Genomic DNA, 21,225 nt, shown 5'->3' with positions numbered 1-21,225 from the left:
AATACTTACACCCTAGATAATAATTATTGTACTGAGACAGTTAACTTAATTCTCAGTACCTATTAGTGTATTTATATAAATAAGAGTAAAAAGGCAGAAAATTAAATATCATTTGAAAACAGGGTTAGAGACATGAAAACATATAAAGAACATCATCTAAATGTGAAGATGAAACTGCATTTACAGCTTACCAATTTCTCGTTTCTCACTACAGGGCTAGACAGACAAAAGAAATCTTGGTAATAACATTATCCACATTAAATTACTATTAATACTAAGCTAATACTGAGTTTCAGTCTTGCATATATTAATATTGGTGTTTTTAAATTACTGAAATTAATATGATGACAAAACTAATTTTATTAAGCCAATATTTTAATGCACTTTAAGAAAAGGTGGCATCTTTTTTGAATTGTATTAAATACTTGAATACCTTCTGCAGCTAAAATGAGGAAACAGAGCACTGCAAGACCCATTGTGCTGAACAACATAAAAGACTGAATTACTAGACCTTCAACAGTTTGAGATTTAGAAGTCTAAAAACCTAAAAATGTTTCTAAACAGACCACTTGCTTTGCTAAATATATTTGAGTCTTCATCTGCTGTGAACCCCTTTAATCTGTAACTTTGGCAAATGATTCTCATCTTAGCAATGACTATAAAAATACGTAACATGTTTCAAATATAAAATTTGGAAAGAGAAATAATCAAGGATTAATAATTTATTTACAATCCAGATTGTAAAAAGGCTACTTTGATAACTTCAGTGATCTAATTTTACTTGCTACCATTTCACTTCTGTAAAGAACAAATAAAATACATGCTGATGGTATTCAATCCTCTTTGCATTTGGTTTATGCTTTTGTGTAAAAGAATACACAGGGCATAGGGCAAGACAAAAAGACCAAGAAAGCTAGCATACGTAGATGGAACGCTTACTTATAGGTGTTTAGAGGCAATTTATCTGCATTTATGAACTCTGGGGACTTTGAAAAAGGAAAAAAGTGTGGTAAGTATGATGTAAAAGAAGATTATCTGAGGTCCTGTCTGGAGACAAGGAGGAGTTAGGAGCTTAAAGCAAACCAGCATGTGCCATTTGGATCATCAGAACAACTCTGGATGGAGGGAAAGATTTAGGATGAAGATTACAGTAAAATGGACAAAGGAGAATCAGAATCTTCTCTTTCCTCAAAGTTGTCACAGTAACACAGAACTACTATAAGATCTGGTGCTGTTATATAGAAATACTAGAAAACTCAAGTGAGTAACCAGACACAGGCATCAAAGCAGGTAAGAAAATATGGGTCTAAGATTCATGTCAAAAAAGCCCAAGTCCTAGAAGGAAAGAAAATGTCACGTTTTGATTCCAGGGTCCTTTGGGATTTGGAAAAATACCACCAAAAGTACAAAGCCATCAGAAGGCATGAGGTAACTTCAGAATTTTCCTAAGAATCAGAACACTGATGAAAATTTCTGCAATATTGAATGCTGCTGTTCATCCCCCAACAAAATCTTCTATTTGCGTTCCACTTTCAAAGCACATAAAATGAAGAGTTAATCATCAGCCACAGAGTTAATAGTGTTCATAAAACACAGTTTTGCATACATATTGAGATTATATCCAACACCGGTGAAATGAAATAGAAAATTAAAACAGTGATCTGGCATGAGAATTAAGTCAAGGGCACATGAGGGACAGGATGTAGTATATATATTTTTATGAATGCTAAACTTTTACCATGGAATCTAATGTATAGGAACTGTCTCTCCAGTAAATAATGGCAACTTTTTTTTTCCCTTACAACTTGTAAACACACCTGTATATCTTATTATTCATTGCAGAATGGTAACTGGTATGATTCTTCATGTATGTTCAAAAGTGAGAAAAGTTTATTAGAAATTGTTGTCTAGATGAAGGGACACAGTGATCTACAAAACTAATTATTGTTATTTACCTCAAATGAAAAATGCAGAGTTATTTTCTCATATTCTGGAGTTTAGTAAGGTTCATCTAGGTGACAGACTGTTGCCTTAAATGGATGATAAAAAGAAGGCTCACTGGAAGGGAAAAGCATTTTAAAAAACCAATGAAGGTTTCTTAAGGAAGGAAGGACTTGGGGGTATTGGTGGATGAAAAACTGAATATGGGCCAGCAATGAGCCCTCACAGCCCAGAAAACCAATCATATCCTGGGCTGCATCAAAAGAAGCATGGCCAGCAAGTCAAGGGAGGTTATTCTGCCCCTCTACTCCACTCTCATGAGACCCCACCTGAAGTACTGCATTCAGCTCTGGGGTCCCCAGCATAAGACAGACATGGACCTGCTCAAGCGGGTCCAGAGGAGGGCTATGAAGATGATCAGAGGGCAGGAGCATCTTCCGTGTGAGGACAGGCTGACAGAGTCAGGGTTGTTCAGCCTGGAGAAGAGAAGGCTCCAGGAAGACCTCATAGTGTCTCCCTGTACTTAACGGGCACCTACAGGAAAGATGGGGAGGGAGTCTTTATCAGGGAGTGTAGTGATAGGATGAGGGGTAACAGTTCTAAATTGAAAGAGGGTAGATTTAGATTAGATAATAGGAAGAAATTTTTTATGATGAAGGTGGTGAAACACTGGAACAGGTTGCCCAGAGAGGTTGTGGATACCCCATCCCTGGAAGTGTTCAAGGTAAGACTGGATGAGACTTTGAGCAATTTGATCTTGTATCCCTTGCACATGGCAGGGCAGTGGAACTAGATGACCTTTAAGGTCCCTTCCAACCCAAACCATTCTATGACTCTATGAAGTCTACTGACTCTTTATAGTCTGAAGAGCTCTTAGCCTGTAATTAAAAAAAAAATCCTGCACTAAATCAATATTCTCAGATCTGTATTCTTAAAGGCAGGTTCCATTATAGCACTTCAAAGTAAAACTTTTTATTTAAAAATCATGAATCTTTCAAAATTTTTTTTCTTGATCAGTATTTCTGAAGTAGAAGTAGTCATTTTCACTAGAAGAATGTGAATTTACAAATCTGAGTTCAGATATTCAGTTTTGCAGATTTTGAATACAGTCTCTGGGACCATGATTAACGAACAGAAGTTAAAGACTCATGAGAGCTTAGTTATCTACTGAAAAAGCTGAAATGAAACTGGTTTCAACAAAAACATTAATTAGGAGTTCTACATGTGAAAGTTTTACTCTAGATTTTCAAGGAAGAAATCCTAAAACCTTTGTCCAATCTTCGAAAGCTAAACATTTCATAGAATCAAAGAATGATTAAGATTGGAAGGAAGCTCAGAAGGCCAAACAGTGCAAACTCCTTCCTAAAGCAGAGTTAGCTGTAAGATCAAAAATCTTTCCTTCTATATAATGCAGTTCTGCAATGGCCATCTCTGATTCCATGTGCTTCCTGCACAGGCTGCTACAACACCTGCTACCTGTAAAACAACTGAAAGCTGGAAGGAAAACTCAGTTTCTGAAGAAGGTGATGTGATAAGACCACATAATGCAGCCTTCTCCATTGTTCACAGATGCTGCTAGTAATTTAGAGGTGAAATTTAAAGTTTTTTATGCTAATGACAAAGCCAAAAAAGCTCAGGCTCCTGATCACTTTATGAAAACTGTATTCTGTTCCCCTGGGTTACAATATGGTCTGAAAGAATTGGTGTGACAATTCAAATAATAAAGAGAGAAAAGGGACATTAGATGCTCATAGCAGTTTCTAGAAGTACAAAGTCACAGGATTCAGTTGGTTATTGTCGAATGATACCTAGAAACAGCAGATGGCTGACATCTATGAAGAGATTACCTATGTTATATAGAGATAAAAGATGCAAACATTTGTCAATTAAATATCTATCAGACCTACTTGGAGGAGAGAACTACTTGATATCTACTGATAAATCCATAGGATTAGGATATGTGGATAAATGCAGTAGAGAAGGCTCACAAGGAATCAGATAGACTTGTCTGCAAATCTTCTGAAGCTGAAAAAGCTGAAGTTAGAGAGACCACAATGTTTGGATAGTGACTTCCATTAGTAAGGAGAAATGCCAGGCCAGACTCAGCCTCCATGTATACCTATGCCTTTCCTGAAGACAGAAAGTGCTGAAACCCAAGCAGTCAGTAAAGGGTTTACCTACTGACTTTCTTTGTTGAAACTGTATGGGGAAGATACTTCCTTTCTTAGCTCATTTCTTTGAGGCGAGTGTCAATAAAGCAGGGCAGAACAAAGAAATGACAACAAAGAAATGAGAGCTGAATGCTCATATGGGTGGCAAGGCTTCAACACAGGTATCTTCATTTATGGGGAGAAAACTACCTCTGCTTTTTGCTAGAAATAGGTAGAAAACCAACAGAAACATCTTCAAAGTTGCTAATGAAAGTAAAATTTATTATTTCAAATCAACCCTGTATCTCAAATGCTAAGTCTACTTTCTTCAACCTGCAAAGTAATACTTTGGGTACCGAAGTTCTTGGGTAATACTCTAAGACAGGAAGAACCATGTAAAAGTTTGTGTAAAAGAAGAAGTTGTATTTCATAATGCTTCTTTTTTGCCAAGTTCAAAGGGACTTGTAGTGTACATTACCTTGATCTTTTTAATAAAATTGTCTGCTATAAAGAAAAATAGCAACACTGCAGTTCTAGATCACAATTACCTGTTAAAAAATATTATCCTTTTAATTTCTTAAATAGAGGTATTATATCTTTCATTAAGATATAGGATATTCTGACATTGGAGGATAGATTACCTCACTGCGACCTCTATCTAAGAACTAAGCTAACAATTTCACTTCTTGGTAAAAATAATGGATTTTACATTTATGGAATCAATATTTATAGTGTACAAATTTATCATTAATAGATGTAGCTTCATTATAGAGAAACTAAACAATTCATTGTGGCTAAAGCTGCTCAACATATGCACATGCATATCTCCAAAAATTTGCAGTCATATTATAATGCACCTGTACGTATACAGGTAATATATTTAAATTTTAAGATGTAGAGCCAGTCAATAAATCACAGTCCTGTAAGTTATACATGGTATTTAGTCTGTGTTTTAACTTCACTAGCAGCAGCTCTGTTCACTAATCCATCCTCCAGAATTTCATTTAACATTCCAAACACGGAATTGTGTTTTAAAAAAAAAAAAAAAAAAATCAACAAAACAACAAACCCCAAACCAACCAACCAAACTAAAAAAAACCCAGGCATTGGAAAACAAAAAAAACCTCAACAACTTTACAAATAAGTTTTCTGGAGAAGTACTGTGGACAACTTCAGATACAAGACAGGAAGTATTGAGGCATGTCACTAAACAGCTCTGTCCTCCAGTTTCTCAGGATCTTACTGACTTACCTAAAAATTAGCTTCATTTCATTTCAAAGGGGAAAAACACTTTTCATTGTAATAGAGAACACTCATTTCCCACTGGGTTAAGAAGTATTTGCATAAAATCTAACATTTTATGAGCAGAAAAGCCATTTAAAATACATATTTCTTCAGCTTTTTCTCTCTCGGGCATAATCATTTTCATGTCTAATAATTGAGAAAATAAGCCTATAAAATTGGGGCTTTTCATTTTAGAATTTTCTTTTCTAAAGTATTTTTTATGTAAAAGTATTATATATACAGAAAAAATAATATAGTAATAAGTATTAGAAATCATATACAATGGCTTATGCACAGTTTCATTCATCTAAAGCAGTCTGATTGTTCCAAACTCATCCTGTTCAAACACATCTTCATATAAGCATCTTGTGTATGTCACTATATACAAAGTAAAGTAATTGCATACAGTTACCAAATTACTTTATAGGACACGGAATCTTGCTAGTGTAGAAGGACAAAACAATCTTTTCCTATATAGGACAAGTGAGAAACTAAAATCTGTCCCATACAGGATAGAGAGACAAGACAAAATTTTACTAATGTTCACCATTTCTTTCTTTATCTTTTTCTTATTCATTACAACAGAAAATAACTTAAAATCCTATATGACACATAAATCATTCTCCTTACTGGGCAATTTTTTTTTTTTTAATTAAAATTGCTCTGGAAAACGTAATGAGCTAAAGAATACTAGATGGATAATATGTTGCAAATATATTTTGCATTGCCTATAGATTTTGAAAAAAGTCAGCATAAAACAGGCCAAAAAGTGCCAAAAAATAACACAAAATGAAATGGCAGAAAACATCCCAAGTAAATTATCTTTGTATTTCCAAGTTCTTACAGGTAAGATTTTAAAGTATCTAATATAGGGTCTAAAAAACCAATTAACATTTTTGTTTTTATTTTAGATACATAAAAGTAGGAAACATTCAGTTAATCTGTGATTTTTACTAATGCTAAAGATTTACAAAGAGGTTCATCGTTTAAGATTAAAATTCAGCAATCTTTAACTAAAACCTAGAAGTGTATTATCAGCTTATACAGTAAAGAAAAGTTTATGAAAGAAACATATTAGAACATGGCATTGAAACTTGTAAAACACTGTCTAAAGGAACTGTTGAGAAACATGGAACACGTAAGTATAAGGAAAAAGAGGACCAGCAAATTACTAAAGGGTAAAATAACATTTTCTTAAAGAACATGTTATGTTGACCCCTTGCAGCCTTAAAGTTTTAAGACTTCTAAGGAGCTGCTGTGACTCTCTATTCCCAACCAAAAACTCACTTGTTTGATGCGGTCTGGATTAACAGTGGTCTGAGGCTGTAGAATGCTGACGGGCTCCGTCTTGGCCACATTTTGAGGCATTTCTCGAATCTTCTCTGCAATGAAGCCATGAACTGCATTTAGTGCTTCAACTGTTCCCTGGATCAGGCACACCCGCTCTGTAGTACCTGCAAATACCAGAAGTTGATCTGAATAAAGTAGATTCTTCAAGATCCCACAAACTGCTCCAATTATGGCATAAATATGGCACTGAAAAGCAACCTTCCACAACCAACCAGCAATAATTCCATAAACATACAATCGAAAGGAGAGATTTCCAAAAGATAACATATTGATGATCTGAAAATGTTTTAAACAACTTACATTTTTCTGGATTTTTAGTAACACTGAAGATTTACAAAGAGGCTCCCCTTTTGAGATTAAAATTCAGCAGTCTTTAACTAAAAGCTAGAAGTGTATTGTGATCTTATACAGTAAAGAAAAGTTTATGAATTCATTGAACACATGAAGTTCCAAGCCAATCTGGATAATATAAGTTAGAAGAAAAAAAACAAAACCAAAACCCATTAGGTTTTGTCAGAAATATTAGCAAATACTATAAGTATGTGCAGAATACACATCTTTTAAATTATTTTGGCCTAGTTCTAGATTATTCTAAAATATTGTACAACTTTCAGATAACACAAGGATGAACATAACAGCCGGTATTATAGAGGCATTTGGAATAAGCTTTTGTTATGAACATCTGAACTGCAAATACGTTAATTTAGTGTAGATATTATTAGGCCACTTCCTAAAACAAATGCAAGTTGTTAGGGCAAGACCTTTTCAAGGCCAACCGATCTCATATATTTGAGTATCCACCTTCTCTTTTATAACCTTCCTACCTTACAACATCCCAGCAATAACTGCAATTATTTACCAAATACAAGGAGTTTAAGCTGTCTTTAATGTGATCTAGCAGTTTGAAATTACGAGAGCTTGTACCAAATAAGCAGTCAGTACCCCACAAATTACATTTCAAGAACTTCTGTTTAGAGTTATACTGAATACCGTCCATGTAGGATATCTAGAGTGCACGTGACTACCTTATAAGCATCCATGTTCTAAAGTTTTGGGAAAATACTGTACGCTTGTCAAATAGGTCTGATAGGTGAAATACGTATTTATTCTATGTGTAAGAATACTAGGCCTTTGGTGGCAATGAAGCAGAGAAGGGGACATTTTTCCACCATACTCATTTGTAAAGACAGGACAGATGCTTAAGAAAAACAGGCCTTGAACATATTCCACATTGCCAAACCCTGTAGCAAAGTATAACCCTCTGTTTCTTGTCACTTCAGTTTTGCCTGGTTTTCAGTTCTAACCATTCTATTCTGCTCTGTATCATTTCGCTTAACTCTCCTTTCCAATCTGAAGCACATTCTTTTTCTTCTATTGGCTGTCACTCCCTCTGCCTTATAACCCCATTACTTACTCTCACCTTTAATTTCATTGACTCTTGTAATGATTTGCCTGTCCTGTAGCCTGGAGAATGACAGTCTGATGTGCCATGTTTATCTTATCTTTTGTATACTACCTCATAGAATTTTAAATTCTGTGCAGATTGCCAACAAACATTAAATAACTACCATAGCTTCAGTTATATTTCTCTAGAAAGGCTTAGACAAAGCCTACATTGCCACGTAACCCTTCTCCAAACGGAAACTGAGCCGTCTTACAAAACCCACACCAGTCCTTATTTCTTCGATTTCTTAATTAAAAACATCTACAGGGTGGCCAAAGATGGATGCGGAATTGTGAAAAAATACTTCATTTATTCTTTGTGACTATGGTAGTTTTAGATAATTTTGTATGGCTTGGCTTTATAGTAAAACAGCTTTTTTTACATATTGGGTTACAGATTGATAAATCCTCACTAGACAAAGAAAAAATAAAAAACCAGTATCGATCCTAAGGATAAAAGTATGACACTGCAATGAAACAATCCACATTCTGTATTCCACATATCAAACCACTTAAATAGGTTCCATGAGGTCAGTTTTCACTTGAAAAACAGGATCTAACAGGAGCTGGAAAAATGTAACTTAAGAGGGAGTACTGTAGTTTCCACTTTTGTTCTGCAGAAATAGCAAAACAAGACAACACAGATGTCCACGTAAAATTGCTTTGAAATTTTGTGTAGTACCTGCTTCCATAAACACATTCTGTACATTTCCAACATACCCAAATTAATGATTTTTGATCACCAGGTTTTTACCTTCAAATACCTGTAAGAGCAGTTCTACTAGCAGAAGAAAATTATAACATGACCTATCACGGTATTAGTATGTTCTTGAAAACATACTAATACTGCCATGCAAAGATATGCCAGATACGTATCTCTATTCAACACCAGGGTGCATTTTGCTTCAAGATTACAGTGGGGAAGCAAAATAACAGATTCAAGCCATGGAATTACCACAAAAATAAATATACTTTTTGTCATTGATGTACTCCTAATAAATATTATTGACATGATCACACGTGAATATTTTCTGATGAAAAATGCATTCACTCTACCTAAATAAATGAAAAATACAATGTAATAACGTGTTAGTATTTAACAAGTTTGCAATGATTTCTGAAGTTTACGTGTTAGTTGGCCTTATTACCATTGTACAATCTGCACAGAATCACAAGGAATACATAGATTAATGCATCAGGAAGGTAACCAACCTCCTCCCTACAATTCCCTTTCTAACAGTTTTATGTCTTTAGTAATATCTACTGTTCTCAACTCATCTTAACATAAACTGCTTACAACACTGCAACATAGTCTATAACAGAGACTAGTACAGCAACCTGTAACAGTCATTTGCAAGAAAAAACTGTTTTTTATTAGTATACGCTTCTTGTCCGCTTCTGTGGATTATCTCTAAAGATTAAATATTTCATTATCTAAAGATTAAACAGCACACTAAAAGCCCTGCCTGCTCATCAACCTAATGTATTCACGTACACTTAAAATCTTTCAAATACTTTTTTCTTAAGAAACAGTATCAGGCAATAAGGATATTCAACTTTGTGGAAGAAGCTTTACAGCAAAACTGACAAAATGAGAAACAAACTTTTTTTCTCTATTAAAAAATAATTAAAATTAGTATTAAAACATGTCAATCAGTCTTTCAAAAGCTGTCACGTTAATAATCCTTGAGATAAAATATAAAGTTAAAACGATCTTAACAGCAAGTTATACAAGTCTCAGAATCAAATGCATATTTCTCAAGAGCAACATTTTTAGAACATTTAGGTGACCTGTTACAGTGTCTTTTCAACAAATCAACTTCAGAGTATAGTTAATTTTTTTTTCCAAAACACTCCATCAAAAGAGGGTGTTTGAACGACATAAGTGGAAGTCATCACAGAAAAGGAAACTTGGTTCCTAAATGAAGCTTATTGCTTTTTTTTTTTTTTTTTTCCTACTTGGCTTCCTCCCCTTTTTGCAAACAACTCCTGTGGTTTCTGTGTAAAGCAATCCAGCTCTAAGAAAATGCTCTGGGGAGTCTTTACGCTGCAGTATTAATTGTCTCCTAAATGATGAGATGTGATGTGGATTGATCAATGCAGCTAATGCAAGTGTTCTCTAGGTCAGCAGACAACACAGTGAAACAAAACACAGATCAGGTTACGTCCAAGCTACCCGGAGCCTAATAGGGAAAGCACTTAACAGGGATGACTACTGTCAAAACATTTGAAAGGAAAATGATCGATGATAAATAGGAATTTCATTAGACTTGACACTAAGTGACTAAAGGATTTCCTACGATCTGTGTTATTTTAGAATGCGCGATACATTAAAAATATGCGTTATGTCATACTACGGACCAAACACACCATGTTTTAGTGTGTATAAACCAGGATGCAGTAAATGGAAATACTGTTCCATGAAGAAATACAATTGCGCAAAAGCACATTTCACAGAGTAAGATACAGTATTAAAGTGCATCACAATAGTAACACATTTTCTTCGAGGGTTACATCAACAACAACAACAAAGTGTGGAGAAATCGTATACATGTAATACATGTACAGTTGGGAATCGCTTTAATCTTTTGAAGTGATGTTGTCGTATTCCTTCACACAACTCTAATAGCTTTTCACTCAGATAACAGAGTACAATAATTTACAAGAGTCACACAAAAGGAAAACTGCCAGCTATATGACCAACCTGTAAACAAAAATAAACCTATGAATCACTAAAGTTGGCGAATTTTCTGTCATTTTAGAAGCTTTTAGGCTCCATTAGTGTCTAAAGTAAACTGTCAGATTATTTATAATTTTCAGTTGTTTAACAGTTGCATCCACGCCTTTTTTCCCCGTTTCTGTGAACAAAAGCTCAGCCATCTATATGCATACTTTTGTAATATGATTTTCAAACTATGTATTTGAAATACAGATTTCATTTTTGAAATAGCTGAATTAGAGAAAGCAAAATTACAAAAGAATAACTTTTTTTAAAAAACATAGCCAATATAAAATTATTGTATTTTTTTAATTATTTACAATTCAAATTGGATTCAGGGTCATGTATTGTACATTGTCTTTTACACATGAAGAGATGAAACATATGCAAGAGAGGAATAATTCTGCCACAAAAAATTACCAAATGTAGAGTAGGTGGTCATCATCCATGTATAGCCAAAAAACCAGAAAAGATGGTTTTATGTATGTTCAACAATATAAAGTCCATGCAGAAGTTTGCATGTGGTTGCAAACTAAGAAAACTACTATCTAAATACACGCTTATGATGATGTTGCTACAATCATTTCATGCTCACTTTTCCTAAGGAACCCAATTAAATTACTCAGTATTTGTACATGCTCTATTTTTCAGCAAGTAAAATGTGGTTTCTTTCCTCTTATACTGGAGTTAAAATCCAATTTGCACATGTACGTTTTAACTTCTTCTTATGAAATAAGAGACGCAGAATGTAATTGCACAAAAAATGCCTGCCTGTACTGCTCACCAAAAACGGATTTTTAAAAGTAGGAAAAAAAAAAAGAAATCTTAATCAGTGTTTTGTTTTGTTTAGCGTCTATGGGGAATTTTTGGGGGCCTAGTTTTTTAATATGAAAACAGATATGGCATTATATAAAATACTCCCTTTCTCTACAGTTCCATGGGGGAGGGAAAGATGAAAATATTAGCAGCTGTCAGGCAATTTAAAAGTAAGAAAAAAAAAAAAAAACCCAAACCTGTTTTGAAATCTAATAAGTTAGGCCTAAAAGCTAAACATCTTGCAGTAACTTTATTTTAACCATTCCTTTTTCCTTCCACCTCCTTTAACTACATGAAACTTTACTTCTGGCAAACCACATCACACTAATTTTATCAAGAACTTCAAAACAACAGACCACAAGCTTTTCCTCTGAGAAGGTTGTTTTTTATGTATTAAACAACTTACAGTTTTTAAAAGAACCATCAGAATGCCAGAAGATGCAACAAGATAAAGGATACTGATGCATTCAATGTGTTTGTTTCTATACTTAAGAGGCATACATCTATCTATGTATAAACTTTAAAGTGTTTGCTTCAAAACTCTGATTCAATGTGTAAGAGTTCTATTGCATTCACAGAAACACTCACTAAATGTTAAATGTGCTTCGGCATTTTATGAAGCTTAGCTGAAATGTTTTGGGGAACGTGCACTATACCTTTCAGAAAGGACTGTCTGGCATTTATATGATTCTATATGCTTTTCATTGGCTTTTACATCAATCTTAAAGAGCATTTGAAAACCTAAAAAGCACAGTACATTACCAGCCCAGGGTAATCCCAATACATCCACTAATTAAATCTCCTTGTATTTTTTCAGTGTACCGTGCCAATTTCTTTGACACTGAAAGGGAAAACCTGACAGAAGAGCCAAAGCTAAAATCTTAACTAAATGAAAGTCTGCACCACAATCTCTCATCAGCTGATTTGCATTAAGCTTTTTATTTGACAACTCACAGTACAGCAGCCTACTAACCCTAATGTCCCATACATTTCTTTTTGTGACCCATGATCAAGCAGCCTGTAGAGCAGGATTCTATACGGCCCCGCCACTAACTGCTTCAGCCTAAAACCAAACTTGCAAAAGCTCTTGGTAAAAATAGGACCGCGCTTTGACACCATACCCAAGCAATTTAAAAATCATCAATAATGCGTTTACCATGAAAATCAGATAAACCCTTCCTTGCATAAAACATCTCCTCTCAACACTTGCACAAAACCTCAGCAAATGAAAGTCAGGAAATACAACTGTGTTTTACTCAAATGCATTGGCAGTATTTCACAACGCCTTAAACAGATTATGAAAAACCTTTGTCCTATAAATGACAAAATGTACACAACCTTAAATGCAACATGTAAGTACATCCCACATATGTTCAAAGTGTCACAGAAATCTCAAGACGGCAGTTTTCTCTTTCTGTCCTTATCTCCCCCCCATCCTTTTACCTTTGTTTCTTGAGAGAGAATTAATTGGTCTTTATATAGAGACTGTTCTCATATTCATCACAGACAGAAAGATGGCTCTCTCTCAAAGCAAAACTTGATGATGTAATAAATTTCCCGAAATGAAAGGGGAAATAAGGGCTGGTAGCAAAAACAGAGCACTGACGTTCTGCATTTGTTTTCATCCAGACAAATTAATTCTGGAACTGTTTGCACAGAACACTTACACAAATAGGGAGTAAAACTTAACCCTCCCCTACTAAAAAATAAAATATCAGTTTTAATAGCAATTAAAACAGATGCATAAAAGAATATTGAAGGAAACCTATGAAACTGAAAGGAAATAAATATCATCTTCTAAGAACCTTCATGGTATCTCTGTTGTAAAACCAGGGCATCCTTAACTTTGATTTTAAATTTCAAGATCACTGACTGGATGCCTTTAGCTTCACTAGAACTCCATTCTTGCAGAGAAATAAACTGTTCCCTTTGAAGTTTCATCTGCAATTACTTCTCCTGAAATTCTAACTATTAATGTTTTATGAAGCTACATTATACTTTTCATGAGTCAAGCATCTAATAAAAGCAGAAAGTTAGAATAAGTGGTCTATTTCTTGAAACATGTTAACAGACGTGATGATTACCAAGCATGTGCAACCTATGCATGTGACTTGCTGAAATCTGCAAAAATACATGTTAGAATATGGGGTCCTCTAACATCAGTCCTCTAATATTTTCTTACCAAATGTTCACAGGAAGTCTTACTAGCCTTAGCAGAAGAAACTGACTGCTGAACTCATACTGGTAGCACATCTTTTAGGTGTGGCATAGGGAAAGTCATGCGCATATATGTGCGCATACATATTCATAGCCACATACATACCAATTTGTTTTACTTTAATTAAGTGACCCCTTCAATAGAAATCAGATCTTGAAATGAATCAAGTTTAAAAATTCTGTAACATGTATGAACTATATGAGTTCTCAGAGTTACATGAAAACTTCAAGTTTTCAGTCCATTGTGCTTGGGTCACAAGAATGAATTACATGAACCCAGGTTTAACATAGTTATGAGTCTGAAGAAATGGATTATTCTCATGTGAGAGAGAAACCTAGAAAATGAAAAAGAAAAAATAAAAGGAAAAAAACCCAAACCTTGTAATTATTAAAGGCTTAGAAAGGATGATGAGTCATCTTACAAAGCAAACCATCCCTTGAATATAAACCGTTTTGTTGGATATCAGCTAAGGATTTGATGATGATTTCCCAAAAATTAAATTATATACAGAGAGATTAGGAATTACTGATACATATAAGGATTATATATAATCTTTATGTAAGGATTATAAATTCTTTTCTTTGTTTAATAGCTATTCATAAAAACCCCCTGTAGATTCCTCTGCAAAAGCTGGTACGTTTCCCCAAGACCAAAGGCAAAGGCCAGAGATTTCTGACTCGCTATGGTTTTATGAAGGAGTCTTAGACAAGAAACACTCAGAGTGAAAATGTGTATGCAAATAAATGACAAAAGGCTGCAATGGAAGTGAGCAGAGCCTAATTATCCTTTGGGAAAGCATGCGTCTGGAAAATAAAAGCTCTAGAACTACGAAAGACTTCAAACCATGAAGAGAAGCTCTATGTTCCTTATGAGACCTTATCATTCTCTACAACTACCTGAAAGGGGGTTGTGGTGGGAGAAGAGACCAACACCCACCTCAAGTAACTAGTGATAGGACGAGAGGAAATGGCCTTAAGTTGTGCCACGGGAGGTTTACACTGGATATTAGGAAAAATGCCTTTACTGAAAGAGTGGTCAAGCATTGGAACAGGCTGCCCACGGAGGTGGTGGAGTCATCATCACTGGAAGTGTTCAAAAAACGTGTGGATGTGGCACTTCATGATATGGTTTAGTGGGCATGATGGTGTTGGGTTGGTGGTTGGACCTGATGATCTTAAAGGTCTTTTCCAACCTTAATGAGTCTGTGATGTTTTTATTCAATTTGTACGGGGAATTAGTTGTCTTAACATATTATTTGTAAAATGATCTATAACAAATTAACTACTGTTTAAACAAAGTCAAACCCCATCTGATTCCATCATAACATTTATACATAACTGTAAAAGCAATTAGAAAAGGATCAAGAAGAATTTTTACAATTTGCTGCTATAAAATTGCATGTCAGAGAAGAACTTCCCCAAAACAGTATTTGGGGATACAACCCCTATTAATTTTCCCTTTTACCTCCCAAATTGTTCAGTAAATAGGCTAAACTGTCATCTTCTCATCTTCAACTTCCTTAAGCTGGAAAGTGAACACATTTCCTATAGGTGTCCTCAAGAACAAAATAATGAGATAAAAATCAATGTGAATACAAAATATAGAATTTAAACAAAATAAAAAATATTTACATTTATTACTGGCTATTTAAATGTTCCATCCAATGATGGAATTCTAAGTTCCTTTCCAAATGATCCAATTAAAAAAAAAGGATAAATTAGGGTCCCAATATTACATGACATTCTCTGTGTTAGCAGAGAAATCTGCTTCAATTTTTCTCTTCGTTTTTTTTCTTGTTAGCAGTAGTAACATGGTTGATGGACAGCACTATGCTTCTGACTCTAATATAAACACTTTTTCAAAAGGAAATGGGCTTGTTGCTATGATGCTTATAAATCTTTTCTAATAATGTAATATAATAATTTGCTTATTCATATATTTTTAAGATTACTAAGATGTCTGGAATGTTACATAGAGTTACTACTTTTTCCCTATCAGTGAACAGTAAGCATCTAAATAAATAAACATGTTAATTAAAATTCAATACCTAAGTTTGATGAAAGTGTGAAGGCCTCTGAGAAGCAAAAGCTTAGAAAATCATTAAAAAACAAGCACACACAACACCATCACAAGACCAAATCCGTGGGAGAAAAAAAAAAAAAAATCTGACCTTATTTTTAGAAGATGACCACAGAATAGAAAGAAAAAAATGACGTGTTTTTCAAGATATCGAGAATGAATTTTCATATCAACAAAAGCACTTTAGAATATTTTTATGGCAAAAGTTCAGTTGGCAATTACACCTTTTATGTTATGCTACAGTAATATGAACATTTGTTAATAGTGCCTCCTACGCATATAATTACCAAAGGTAAAAACCCACCCATTTAAACAGTAAAATATACTTTGAAAAACTGGAGGAGCTGATACATCTTATAATTTAGAGTGATAACAGTTTGAATCACTAAGGGAGCTTTTCTCCTCAAAAATATTCCTCCAGTTACATAGTTTAAAAGCCTGTGAAAAGCTTTGGAAAATCCTCCTCAAGAAATCGAATCACCTAATACATTCATTACTATGTATCTGTTTGGAAGAAGTAAATAGCAAATTTCACATAAATGACACATTAGAGATTCTATTAAAATATTTGTAATTGCATGTATATTTTTTATGTATATTTTTATATATTGCAAGTAAACATTGACAGTGAGCATGGAAACATGATTTGCCAAGAGTATGCTTATTAGCATTGAATGTTTTTTAATTTAAGTCATGATCCTGGCAGAAGTTACCTTTATCTACAGTGTTCAAGAGGAACAGTAGAGACAAAAGTAAGGTCAAGTAGTGATAAAATGTAGACACACACACACTATAGCAACTGTATCATAAGAATTATTCTACATCCCAGTCCAGAAATATAAGGAAGAAGATAAGGACGCATACACCTTATGTTTTCAGACTAGGAAGAATGCTGTCCTGTCAAAACCAGGATAAGCTCCCATTTTGATGCAGTCATTATAACACACATACAGAATGGCACATACAAACACATAGATGCAAACACAAAGACACACATCTTTTCATACCTTGCTCCTTCTTTTTTCCTCTCTAAATGCTAGTCCAAATCCACATTCTGCTCAGAGTAGATTTTGGCTGCTGTACGTTTAATTAAATCCATTACTCTCCAGAAGTGTTATTCTAGTCCAGGGTTTATATTGAAAGCAGGTAGGAAGAGTTTGTGGCTACTGCCCAAGCATTCAATATGCCACAGTTATTTTTGTCTTCCTAGCTCCGTCCTGACTTCCAGATTGTAACTCTCTTAGAGCACATCCTGTTGTTTTTTCTATGAATAGCATTTATTTCCCCCTAAATTTAGCTTTCTAAAATTTATGCATCAAGTCCAAGGTAGTTGTTTAAGAAAGACAGGGATGTCCATGAAGAAGGTACCCCATCTACCTTTGGATGGAATCATCCGACAAAGATACGAAGCTCTCACACTTTAACTATACAGGGAGCTTTGCGTATTAGCTTAGATTAAACACTAGGCTCCTCAAAGCCTCACTACATACACACATATATACACATAAAACATGATACTGTTTTCTAGAGACAGCTACAACATAAATGTTGAATTACTCTTAATACTAAAGCTATAATTTCTATTAATGCTATATAACAACATCAAAAGCATTGCCTGGGTGTAGGAATAAGGCAGTATGTAAAATGATTTTCAGGCAGCAAGAGGTAAACTTAAGTGTCAATAGGAAGAGGTATTTCCTTCCAAAAGCAAATGCCAGAATCATTTCCACCCACCAGCAGATTTATATAAATTCACAAATATTTTATCATATAAAAGTCCACAATAAAAAGGAGTAGAAAATGTTATGTAGGCAGAACTGTTTCTAAATAGAACTTTTTCACAACTTTTTGCACTGGATGACAGCTACTGTTTCCCTGTTTTTACAGCCATCACACAGCTACATATTCCTTGCTCCTAAGCACTCAAAAATTCCTACTTCACAGACATTTGCTGAACTATTTTCATTCTTGTATAAAATTACCTTTAAATAGTCAAGGCAGATAAAATGGCCTTGGCAAGTTCAGTACCAATGAGCTAAAGATCTTGCTGAAATTCATGTTTTGAACATTCCGTTACAAAAAGTCCATAGAAGATTAAAAAAAAGAGAGAGAGGGTTAGTAACATTAGCTTTTTCTTTAGCTTCTGTACCCTTTCACCATGAGAAAGAGAATTGGATGAACAAAAGATCTCCTACCAGTACTATGGCTGGTCCAGACAGGAACCATTTTTATGGGCCAGTCATTTTGCAAGTATTTTCAGCTTTTTAAGAGAATAATGCCACAATTTAATGCTTACACAAATGATACTACATTTCAATGTTTACATTATTGGATTTGATGAAATCTGGGCAGCTACCTCATGCAACTTCACTGATCAAGAACATGGCTGAAGAATAGGGTTTCTTTTCCCCTGCTTTTGAATAGTGGGTCAAGCATTCCTGTTTAGAAAAAGAATGGTGTCAGAATTCACCTGGAATGAAGGCAATCAAAATATTAACAGCCACATCATCATTATCAGATCCTTCACTGTATGGATATTGCCACTGAAGTCACTGAAACCTGGTGGAAACAATGGGTCCCCCACCATAAATCTGACTATGAGATAAGAACCTGGACCAAATATTGTACTATCCTACTGAATACACTATTGGGTTTCGTTCTCCACATTTCTGTTCTGTATTAAGTGGATACATTTAAGCCAATAAATAAACCACTGGATTCTGCTAGATAAGACTTAAAAGTCATACATTTTCTTGCAAAACTCGAACTATTTTAGGAGTTTTTGTTCTTTGGGCAGTTTTGCCCTGCTCCCCCCCCCCCTTTTTCTTTTTTAAGATGGAAACCCTGTAACTCCCTTTTGAAAACCTGAAAGAAATACTTTTCTGACAGGTCCTGGTTTAAGATTTAACATATACTCTTAACATAAAAATCCTTGAACATCCTTAGATGTGGTTATTATTTACCTAGCAGACACGTGTTAATCATCTAGTATATGAAATCAAATAGATCTTGATAGGCTAAAAAGAATAATGATCATTTCTAACATGAATCCATACAAAGCACTGTCTCTGATGGAGATTGCAAAGTTATTAAGCAGTCAACAATGAAAAATAATAAAAGATGTCACATTAAAACAGGATGATCACATCTAATCACACACTGACACTGCTATTAAAAACCTTTCTCTGGAAGGCAGAGTAAACATTTACCTTCACTTTGCAAAGAGAATATTAGAACAATGTGAATGTAATGTTGGAACGAGTCCAGAGGAGGGCCATGAAGATGGTTAAAGGGCTGGAACACCTCTCCTATGAATACAGGCTGAGAGAGTTGGGGTTGATCAGCCTGGAGAAGAGAAGGTTCCAGGGAGACCTTATAGCAGCCTTTCCAGTACCTGAAGGGGGCCTACAAGAAAGCTGGAGAAGGACTTTTACAAGGGCATGTAGTGATAGGACAAGGGGTAATAGCTTTAAACTGAAAGAGGGTAAATTTAGGTTAGATATAAGGAAGAAGTTCTTCAGGTTGCTCAGAGAGGTTGTGGATGCCTCATCCCTGGAATCATTCAAGGCCAGGCTGGATGGAGCCTTGAGCAACCTGGTCTAGTGGAAGCTGTCCCTGTCCATGGCAGCAGGGCTGGAACTAGATGATATTTAAGATCCCTTCCAAGCCAAATCATTCTAGGATTCTAAAGTTATGTGTGCCCAAATGCACATGCAACCTGTATAAAACAATGTAAAATAAACAAACCCACTTGAAATAAAACTACTACATAAATGCCTAAATAATACCTCTCCCCATCAAATTAAACCATAAACTGAACATCATGGTCAGAAAACTTCCTCAGAAGTCAGTGGGGAGGAAGGAATCGGCATCTTGGATGACTCCAAGGCAGCAGAGGTTTTTCCACTGCTATTCTTCCAGAGAGCCTCCCTGTAGGCTGGAATTTCTAATGAATCTGCTTAAGTTGCTGATGCTCAGATACTTGTCCATGGCCCTGCTGTGCAGTAACGCAAGATAAACGTCACAGAATTAAGAACCTCACCAGTTCTCCTCCTGAATAGGCAAGGAGAAAAGACAAGTTCACCTCTAAATAGCAGACTACTAATCCGAATACACACAAAATTGTCTCCTCTCTCTGCCTGAGAGCTTATCTTTATATGAAGGCAGCAGAATTACAAATAAAAAATGTGAACTTCGAGAACAGCACCTATTCTGTACTAATTCCTCATAAGAATTCGGCACCAGGAATGGCCCAGGTCTCAGCAATCTTAAGTCTGTTTCCTTCCCCGACATGAAATCAGGGATGCTCACATAGTGTCTCTACTTCAGCAGCAGGGTAGCACTGCAGGTATATGTGTTGGGAATGAATAGGAGGGAGGGTGCAGTAGCTATTCCACTGTTCCTCTCTTCCCCTCCAACTCCTGAACTTCTCCCTTGCTGCAGGAAAGAAGCTGGAGCCCAGTAATTCTGCTGAAGGAAGAGACAAATACCAACACTGTTCCAAACCTCCCATATCACTTTGTACCACACTTTCCATCACAGGATTTAGAGCCTTAGGGACAGGCACTCCTACAGCAAGATTACAGTAGTCAGCAAGAGTTGGATTATTAAAGCACATTTACACTCCCCAACTTTATGATCTCTTACCCCCCAAAATAACATAATCAGAGTGGGCGGTGGTCTTCTGATACGGTTTTTTTTAGTATTACTGTGACAAATTCAGAGGGGATCATCAACGCAGATAAAGTATAATTTTTCACATGCATTAGGAAGCCAAGTTAACCTTAGGCAGGAATGTACATTAGGCTGAACGTAAGTGTGAAAATGCTCTAAAGCATTTATCTGCTGAAGAGAGGACAGCTTAACAGCCCCAGCCCCTTCTTTTTTTCCCCCAGTATCATCTTCCATCAAAAAAGATAATTACTTTTTCTTGCCCTCAAAACTTAATTACTTGTGGTGTGTTTAAGATTTCATAATTGACTATTCACTAACCATTTGCTCACATCCCTTTTTGGCAAAATAAAATGTTTGGATTTTGGAGAGAGGACCTCCAAAATGCTAATCTGTGGAAAAGGTGCAGTATGATGGTTTGCTAAGGTTAGGAATGTTATTTAAATGCTAACAAGGTGCATTTTCACGAACACATCTGAAATGTCAGCAAACAGAGAAAAGACTAGCTAAACAAAGTGAAATTTTCACAATGTGAAAAATATTGTATTAAAAGA

General features: G+C 35.2%; 1 protein-coding gene across 3 annotated transcripts in view; it reads right to left on the bottom strand.

Annotated features, from left to right (window-relative positions):
- NOVA1 (NOVA alternative splicing regulator 1) overlaps window positions 1-21,225 on the bottom strand; it is a gene marked incomplete at its 5' end in the record, with an annotated part of 153,973 nt that overhangs the window by 31,558 nt on the left and 101,190 nt on the right. For all 3 annotated transcript variants that reach the window (XM_082000097.1, XM_082000098.1, XM_082000099.1), the window contains one exon: window positions 6,663-6,829. In XM_082000097.1, coding sequence (XP_081856223.1) covers window positions 6,663-6,829 — 167 coding nt within the window. The remainder of the gene's footprint in view (window positions 1-6,662; window positions 6,830-21,225) is intronic.

Source organism: Phaethon aethereus (assembly GCF_964289735.1).
Source record: "Phaethon aethereus genome assembly, chromosome: 5".
In the NCBI taxonomy this organism is placed as follows: domain Eukaryota; kingdom Metazoa; phylum Chordata; class Aves; order Phaethontiformes; family Phaethontidae; genus Phaethon; species Phaethon aethereus.
Note: the sequence above shows the minus strand (reverse complement) of the source record. Positions and strands in the feature narration are given on the sequence as shown.